The sequence below is a fragment of the Pyrus communis genome, chromosome 14, assembly GCF_041283825.1.
Source record: "Pyrus communis isolate YQ-2024b chromosome 14, ASM4128382v1, whole genome shotgun sequence".
Classification (NCBI taxonomy): Eukaryota; Viridiplantae; Streptophyta; class Magnoliopsida; order Rosales; family Rosaceae; genus Pyrus; species Pyrus communis.
The window spans coordinates 8117291-8127188 of record NC_142578.1 but is presented as its reverse complement, the minus strand read 5'-3'; the positions used below and the strand labels follow the sequence as shown (position 1 = coordinate 8127188).

General features: G+C 39.0%; 1 protein-coding gene across 1 annotated transcript; it reads right to left on the bottom strand.

Annotated features, from left to right (window-relative positions):
* LOC148691170 (uncharacterized) lies at positions 1-402 on the bottom strand. Its single transcript, XM_088683928.1, has one exon. The coding sequence runs from the start codon at positions 400-402 to the stop codon at positions 1-3; it is 402 nt and encodes a 133-aa protein (XP_088540054.1).
* Between the last annotated feature and the right edge of the window lie 9496 nt (positions 403-9898).

The window sequence follows — 9898 nt, the reverse complement described above, 5'->3', positions numbered from 1 at the left end:
TCAGAGGGAGTGTTTTTCTGCTAAAGCATAAGAGTTTGCGAGGGTCAAGTTCTCGTCCATGATCAATTCTCCGAAAAATAGATGATCTATTGGGAACCCTTTTTGAAAAGTTGAGCATGCGATACTGTCATCGCATCTAATAATCTTTGCCTTTTCCGCCTTGAATCTCTTGACGTAAGTGTAGAGTGACTCATTCGGGTCATTCTTCATGTTGAAGAGGTGGTTAGACTTCTTCTTGATCAAATGGTAGGATGAATATTCCTTTGTGAAAACCAAGGAAAGTTCGTTGAAGTTCCAGATTAAACATGATGGCAGGGTGTGGAACCAGTCTTGCGCCTCGCCTTGGAGTTTCGTGGTAAAGATCTTGCACATGAGAGTGTCATTGTTGGCGTAGAGGGTCATGACACTTCTGTAGTGCATCAAGTGTCTATCCGGATCTTTATCTCATTTGAATAAGGAGAAATGTGGCGGGTTGAACTTCCACGGTGGCTCCGTCTGCTTGATCTCATCTACAAATGGTGGCTTGCTCTGGTTGGCCACGTCTCTTCGAAGGGCATCGTTGGTAGTATCAATGCGCTGGAATCTGTGTAGTTGCTCTGTTACGAGCCTTTGTACTTCCTCATGGATTTGCCCCTGGTGAGGCAGTGGAGCTTTCAGCTGCCCTCGGTACTGACCTGCTTGTCCATGCTGCAGTTGCTATGCACATGGTTCATGCTGTGCTGCTCGCCGTCGCGCTTGGCGGTGGCTGCCAGTGGAACTCGAGCTGGACTGCTCTTTTGCTCTCCTCTGGGCGTCATGCGGCTGCCTACGCCGTTGCCTTATAGGAGGATCTCTTTGTGGGCCTAGCCTTGTGTGGATGCTTCGCCTGGAATGTCCTGAGTGCTTGTTAGAGTGTGGACCCAACCTCGAATGCAGTCGAGTCGGGAATGAACGCTTCTTTATGCATTTGGGCAGGAGAAGACATTTCCTCAAGGGCCCAAACAAGAGTGCACACTACCTAAACACATGGTTCGTGGCGGGCTGAGCGGCACTTTGTCGGGACGTCGCTGGAATGAGTCAAGTTCTTTCGCCCTTATCTTGCTTCGGGACACCTCGTCTAATGTGCGCTGCATCTCGATGTGCTCGAGGAGTTGGTTCATCAAAGTAGTTAGTTGCGCGAGGGCATTCGTCAAATTGGGGACCTGCTGGGACAGGTGATGCTTACCATCTAGATTGAAAAAGTTTGGATAATAGGCTTCTCCATGTGTGGTGGAAGTATAATAGATTGCAGGTACAAAATTCAGGCCGAAAGTGGGCATTCCAACATAAAAGTAGGGTTTAGGTAACCCTGCATCGATCGTGAGCCTGTGGTCAGAATTTGGATCGTTGAAGGTGGCTTTGGAATGGATTAGGCCGTGGGTCGGGTCGTCGGAGTGGGTCGCGGGGCGCATTGGATTTGCACCTGCTCGCCTTGGTCCTATATAGCTGCTGGCTCTCTCGGCCGTTAGGCTGCCACATCATGGCCTGCTGGCTGAGTGGTTTGGGCTTAGGCCTGTTGAACTGCTTGGCTAGCAGCAGCTGTTGTGTTGGGTTGGGCCTTCTGCCCAGGGCTTGCCATGACAGCTACCAAGTTCTGGGCCTTTTGCCCATGGGCTTGGAATTGGATTTAGGCCCCATGTCTAGGGTTTGGTAGGGTGCGGTGCTGTAAGGGTGGAAGTGGTGTCGTGGCCTGGTGGGTCACAATGGTGGTGGTAGTGGCGCGACTCCTCCTGCCATCGCGTTAAGCCTTAAGGACCTCTGTCGTGGGGCTATGTCCTCGTCTCCACTCTTCCGTCCAAATCCTTGCACGTAGGAGGCTCCGTTCGTCTTAGTTTATGAATTTCCTACCATTGTATCCTTTCTCTAGGGATTGATCAAGAAACTTTTTTAGGAAAAATTAATTGATACGACATGTGAGAAATTTAACGTAACAGAAAATTCCAGAAACTAATGCAAGAGACTTTTTCGAGTATTTTGAATCAGCTCTAAATGAAAGCACCAATTTTCTCACATGCCCACGAGGTGAGGGGGGGTTAGGTCAACGGATCTCCGCTGCCTAAGTTAGTTTCTCTGAGAGAGTTAAGTATTTAGGGCTTTTTAGGGTTGCCAAAAGCTTTGAAAAGTTGGTAGAATATGGGGTATTTATACGGTTAGGGCCAACCATATAGTGTTTAATGGAGAGATATTCTCTAAATATTCCTAAGATATTTAATAGGAGATGATATCTTGAGATAATGGAGTAATTATGCCTAATTGATTTAAATTAGGATTACTTACTTGATTGGAGTCAATATTCAATTAGGAATGTATTCAAGATAGGATTTGGGTAATTAATCCTTATCTTTAATTCCTTGCCAAGGGCAGGTGAGCTGTGGGCTGTTGTGTTCAATTGCTAGGGCCTTTAGGGGTGTGAGCTGCGCGTGAGAGTATCTGAGAAGCCTGTCCATTTATTGAGGGCAATCTTATCTTTCTTGAATAAAAGTCTACATGTCGCCTCTAGAATTTTTGGGATTATTTTAGGCTCCACAGAAGTCTTGTCAAACTTTTATTACAAGTGAATAAATAACTATTTTACTCTTGGTAACTTTTGTTACAAGTGTAATGTAAATCTAATCTTGGCTACTTAAAAGATAAGTAAGAGTTTCTACTCAAAATTATTCATTGTTGATTTATAGAATTTTGTGTTTATGATCAAAGCTGTTTATATTATAAATCATTCTATAAAGATTGCCTTTGCAACAAATCAATTAAAATTAAGGTTGTTTAGTCATTGAATTGTATAAAAATATTTGAACGAATTGGTAAAAACATTATGAACCGTCTATATATTTGCTACAATAAATTGACTAAAAGACCTGAGTTTTAATTCATTTTTTGCAAAGATGATCTTTACAAGTGATTCATAATATGAATGATTTTGATCATAAGCACAAAACTCTGTAATTCGAACACAAAGAATTTTAAGTAGGAATTCCTACTCATTCTTAAGTATCTAAGCATTGTTCATATAAATTAAACTAGCATTTGCCTACACATTTTGTGTGTATGAACACATTTTTTTTAGAAAATGAGATGGAGAGAAGGGGAGAGAGAAAGATAGAGAGAATGTAGGGGGGAGTGGGAGGTTTTTTTTTTTTTTTTTTTAAATATTGGAGGTATTTTAACATCACCTGTAGGTGATGCTTCAATAAAAAATAGTAAAATTTGGACCTGTGAAATTACATTATTACCCATCTTTTTCTTTTTATTTTTTATTTTTTATGATAGAAGACTAAATAGTCTTGTCACCATCTTTTGGTTGACAAACAGGGTTTTATTAATTAATAAAGATTACCAGTTGAGTTAAACTTAGTTGTCAATTCGTTTGGCTAGTTTAAATTAACATTCATAATTGAAGATTAGTATAAATGATTTTCGAATGATGATTTGTTTTGTTAGTTTAAATTGTATTCATAATACATACATTTTTTTGGTTAACTAATACATACATTATGTATTAAGTTAATAAGTAGTAGTCGGTTTTTGTTTTCTTAGTTAAAACTAGTATATGGGCACACAAAATGTGTGTGAAAATTTTATATTTTTGTTCTTAAACGGAAGGAGAGAGAAAGAGAAGGGACAGAGGTTTGCTTCTTTTTTTTTTTTTTTTTTTTTTTCCTGAAAATAAAGGTATGTTAGAATTACATATATGTGAGATTTTGAAAAAAAAAAAAAACAAAACAAAATTTTGATTGCATGAAATTACATTACTGGTCACATTTATTATCAATGTTCAATTTTAATTAGAAGGCTAGAATAATAATTTCATAAATTTTTTATTGATAATAAATTTTTTATTAATATCTATTTTAGATATATACTCCTAGCCGGGAAAAGGATGATTGTCGCACGATGATTTCCATTTTTGTTACCGTCTCCAGTAACGTATGCATGTCTGTCCGTATCCCCTTGAGTATGGACGAGAAAGAAATAATTTCTCGAAGTCCTCTTCATAACAAAACATAACTACTTTGTGGCTTCAGTTAAAAATATTCACATACGTTAGTTAAAGTGTACCCGCATCCAAGGAAAAGTATACGAAGTGTCGTACATGGACTATATTCTGTCATTTTCATATGTAAACAGACATATTTTACTTTCACGGTTGAGTTATAAATAATTATTGGTTCGTGTTGTTAGTTTAAATTGTAACTGAAGAAATAAGTAATATTATACTTATTACATTATTCATATTGAATTTGTATTATTTTTTTAATAAAGGTCGAACTTAACAAGTAGTTAGAGATTTTATTTTATTTTATTTTTAAGACTTTCTCAGAGCTTTGTTAATTTAGTTATGTTTGTAACCAAAAATAATTCCTTCACACCACCTCATTTATAAATTTAGATTGTATTGTTAGTTAATTTATAGTCGAGGAAACATGTATATACATGATGGTTGCATGATGATTCTATAGTATTAGTTTAAATTATATTCGTCAGCGTACATAATTATCCAGGGTGGCTGCATTCAAAAAGTGCACCGACGCAGAGACCTACATTTATGAGGGTCCCCAAAAATTTGTAAAACTCCTATATGTGTAGAGTATTACATATGTATACATAGTTTTAAGGGAGGCTTTGCATCTGGTCCCTAGCCATTAACATTTTTTTTTTTACTAAAACCTTAATGGTTTTTAAATTTTTATCAAAAGTCGCTTAACTTTGTACACCTGATTATTGTTATTAATATGTATTTTCATATGTTTGATATTAATTACTTTACATCTTATGGTATTTAAAATCCCCTATTATATGGCATATAAATTAAAAACCATTACAATTAAAAAGAAAATACTCAAAATTTTTGATAGAATAAATAGATCAAAAATTTGAAAAATGGTACATTTTATTATAAAATATGTATACATTCTAAATAAAAAATAAATAGATTTTACACTTAAAAATGGGTACATTTTACATAAAAAAAATTGGTTTAACAAAAAGAAAATTGAAACATTTTAACAAAAAAAAAAATGATACATTTTGTAGTATCCCACATCGCCCGTGAGGGCGTGGTCTTTGGGCCTTATATATCCATGCCCAGAGCTTTAACTTCAGAGAGGCCTTTTGTGGACTACGGTCCACAAGAACAAAACCGTGCGGTAGCTGGGTGGCTGCGACATAGTCCAGGCCCAGAATGCCAAAGCGGACAATATCCGAGAGGTTGGAGTCTGGGATGTGACACATTTTACATATAACAAAGTGGTACATTTATAAAGAAAAATGGGTACATTATAAATAAATTATGAGTATAAATAAAAATTTAAAAAATATGGGCACAAAATGAAATTAATATATGGGTACAAATTAAAACTAAAAAGAAAATTGGTACAAATTAAAAAAGGGTTGCAAATTAAAAATGGTACAAACTAAAAGTAGAAATATATAATACAAAGTTTAACCATAAATATAAATATACCAAATGTAACGTTTCTAACACTAAATGAATATATTTTAGAAATAAAATTTAATTATGTTGATATGTGAATAATTTATAACTGAAATAATGATGTTCAATAAAAGTTAGATGTGGATGCAAATTTCTTCCTCCTTGTTCCTAGACAAAATTGCACCTACAAAACAAATAACACCTTAGGTCAAGGCCAAGAGCCTCACGCGCCCACGATGAATGGAGGGGCTTTGGCAGAAGAACCTCCGATGCCAAAGTTAGAATTTTGAGGGAAAAATGTTTGGAGAATTTAGAGAATTTAGCAAGATAATTGGAATTTAGTTTTGGAGAGAATGAGGTAGTATTTATAGGGGTGTGACCGGCCTCTTTAGGAGGAGGAGGACCGGCCACTTGGTTGGTATTTTGGGTGAGGATCATGATTTGTAGCTAATTAGGAATAATTGAATAATAAATCAATTAATTAGCTAATTAATAGAATAATTTCCTAATTGGTTAGCTGATTAATATAATAAAAGAGGAATGATTTGGGAGTTACCTTATGGAGAGGATTTGATGAGGATGGATGGAATATGTTTTGAATTACTACCTATTTTGGGCACTTTTGACTTGACTGAGGGATGATTGCCCACTGCTCGCGTGTTGCAGTTCTGGTGTGCCTCGAGGGTAATTTTGTCCTTTTTACCCAAAAATCCATGTGTTGCCTTGTGATTATTTTTTGCTCCACAAATGCCCCTATACCTGTTGGGCTGCTCGTAGAAAAAGGGCAATAGGTGTATAGATTTTCTTGCTTTAGGAAATTTAGGACTATTTCCTATTTTGATGTAGATTCCCTCTTTAATAGGAAATTAGATCCTTCTAGGAAAGGGAAATAAATTTCTCTCAAAGCCTATGTAAGTCCAACTTAAGTGGATTGTTAAATCAACTTGGAGAGCGATTTATTCTATCCTACAATATATATATATATATATATATATATATATATATAGAGAGAGAGAGAGAGAGAGAGAGAGAGAGAGAGAGCTTAGAGGATAATTATTCCCCCTCCTTTAGCAATCTTCTACATCTTACCTATGCAAAGGATTGTCTTTCGTTGCTTCTAGGTAACAAAAAATTACTTTTCTTGTCTTCATAATTTTTTGGAATCCTCGGGGCTTGAAATTGACTCAACAGGGGTCGAGGAAGTGTGAGAAAGTGGCTTGAAAAGTGACGGTTTCAAAGGCTAACTCGACTCGGCCCGAGGGTTGGTGGCACATGGCTGGCTCGGGCCAGGAGATGAGGCACGTGCCTCATTCTTGTTTTTTTTTTTTTTGCTTTTTTTTATTTATTTATTTTTTAAAGTTGGGTTAGGGCTCGTGCTTGAGGGAAGAGTGGAAGTCAACGGGCCGCAAGGCTTGGCACGCATGGTTGGGCCGAAAGCTACCTTTCCTTTTTTTTTTTTTTTGGGCCGAGAAGTGCTCCTTTTTTTAATTTTATATATATTTATTTTCAATAGCCCTCTAACGAATCCCTCTTGTATCTTTGTAGATTTTCTTCAAGCATATCTTCCTCGAGCCACAAGAATGATGATAGTATGCGGCCCTTGTATTGTCAAGGCGTGTCTTTAAGCAAGGTTGGTTACTTCAAGGCTGCTCACTTCAAGATTAGCTATGATAACTGGTTTAGAGACTTCTTCAAGGCATATTGCCATGCCATTCCATCGGGAATGTGTGTGAAGCGTGCTAAGGATGGTAGTAGCCGTGAACCATGTGATGAGGCTCGGAGAGCCATCAAGTTCCACACTTACTATTTTGCGTTGGGGTTTACTTTTCCTATGCCACGTTTCTTCCAAGAAGTGCTCTGCTCCATGAGATGTGCCATCGCCCAATGATCTCTGAACACAGTCCATGTGATGGTGGGATTCCATAATCTAAGCCAATTCTTTGACTTAGATCTAACCGTCAATGAATTTTGGTACTTTTTTGACATAGGTCACATTGAGAGAGTTGGTCAGTTGCGATCTCGCCATAGGCTTTTTGATAACTCGAGCAAGGGAGATCATGACTGGGCCAATGAGACTTTGGAGATAAGTGGAGAATAAGAGTCTGATTTTTCCCTAGAGCTGCGTGTACCAATGGTTTTCATATCTGGTGAGTAGGCTGCTTAATCTCTCGATTGCTTTGCTTTTGTGGTAAGCTGCTCTTTAATTTTCTAATTGTCTTCCGCTGCTTTTGTAGATTCAGAATTTGGCTCCACTCCTAAGACTTCTCTAGACATGAAAAAAGTGCATTTTGCTATAGGTATCCCTTCCGAGTACTGTGAGTGGCGTTGGCTGCTTAGTCTTCTTCGTAGGGAAAAAGGTGGGATGCCCCCGAGAGAAGAGATAAAACGAATCAAGGCTAAGGGGACGCCTGTTGAAAAAAAAATCAAAGACTTCTTCTGCTGCTTGCGGGAGTTCACCGGCTGCTCAAAAGATGTCTGCTGAGGAGAAATCGAAGACTTCTTCTACTACTCAAGAGGGTTCACCGGCTGCTCCTAAGCTTATGATTGACTTGACTTCCTCCAAGAGTGAGAAAGAGAAGGTTGCGAGATCTGTGCTGGTGGTGTCTGCCGTTCCAAAGGCTATTAGTTCGATACTGATAGGATTGCCCAGCGTAGAAGTTCATCCATGCCGAAGTTTGTGCCAAAGCGTCCGTTTGGGGCTAAGTTTGGCTAACCTTTGGATAGGTTTGCTATTATGAAGAATGAGAAGGTGCCCCTGCCTACTAAAGTGGCGCCAAAACTCGTTCCCTCTGCTGTTGAGACCGACTCGTCTGTTGAAAAGAAGGAGACTGCTCGTGCAGGCAATTATGAGAAATCCACCAAGTCTGCGTTTAGGGAAGTTGCTGAGATTTGTGTGCTTTTGAAACCATATCTGCTTAAGGACATAGATGTATGTGCCAAGTTTGTTGATGACGTCAAAGGAGTTGTTGGCCCAAGTTCCTTTGTGAAGCATATGACCAGGTATATGAGGATTGTTCTGCTGGCCATGATGTAGAAAACGATGATTCTGGAAGCCGAGTCTATGCTTCTTGATTAAGAGGATACCAAGGCTGCTAAGAAGGTAGCAAGAACTGTAGCAACTGAAGGTTACTCTTTGACCGAGAAATTTAAGAAATTGGAATCCGAGCTTGCTGCTTTGAAAGGTCTAATATCTCTACCCCAATTTCTCTGCAGCTTGAGATCGCTTGCCAAGAGATCGTGGATTTGAAGACTATGCTTGACGCGATCTAAGTAAAGTTTGAAAGTGCAGAGAAGGAGATTGAGTGTTACATACCTTAGATTCAAGATCTTGAGCGTGCCATCTCTGAATTCCGTTTCGCTACTTATGCAAAGGATGAAGAATTGATCGTTGTTACAACCAAGTGATCTACTTCAAGAAGGTTGTTGATAGGCTTGAGCCTTAAGTGTTAGAACTCCAAGGTGCCTTGAAGATGAACGACAATCTGAAGAAAGAAATGGAGGAGCTGCAACTGGTTCGTGCTTGTTTGCTCGAGGAGAATGAGCAGTTGAAGGGTGACAAGGCTGGGTTCAAGGCTTAGCTTACTCAGAATCAAGCCGAGTTCTACAAGTTGGGTTATGTAGATCATTTCTTCCGGCGGCTGTCCGACTTTGAGTTTTCTGGTAAAGACTTCGAGACCTTTTCTATTTCTCCGGAAGACTTGCTCGTCTTTCCTTTTGAGTCTTCTATTGATGAAGTAGTCAGAGAGGTTGGCCTAGGCTAGGGCAGCTGGGGGTGAAGTGTTGGATGGTGCCGCTGCTGAGGGCGTCACGGCTGCTGAAGGTGTATCGATCAAGTAGTCGTAGAATGTCCAACCTGCTAAAGAGTAGTCTTCTAGGTAGCCTTTAGGATTGTCTTTGTTTTCCTTGTTACTTTTGTTTTGCTTGAACTCATTCGGTCTTTGCTAGTTATTTATCAATTCTGCTAGAAAATTTAATAAACTTATTTCCTTCGTTTTTCTCCATCTTCGCTTCTTTTGTTCATGCCCTAACCTTTAGACTTTATAGGCCAGTGGCAGGTGTGTTGCTTTTAGACAGGCCTGCGTAGCCTACACAGCCGTAGGTGTTGGTGTATAACTTTTGCAATGTTGTTAGCCATAAGGTTGGCAGCCGAATGTCTTACTTACAGAAGCAGACAAGTCCCCATAACCACTAGGCTATTAACCTTGGCTTTCTCCAATTCTGTAGGTTGTGTAGCAAGTACCACAACACTTTAGGACTTGGTGTAGGTTGTTCCGCATTTGGCAATGGTGAAGCTTATTGACTACGTAGCATGTCGATAGTAGATAAGGCTTCGTATATGCACGCTAGCTTGTTTAACCTTTCCCAAGAGTGTGCAATTGCATAAGTCTAGCGCGGCTTTACTGCTCAAAGGGCAAGCCGTAGGTAGTTTTTCGAAAACTGTAGGCTACC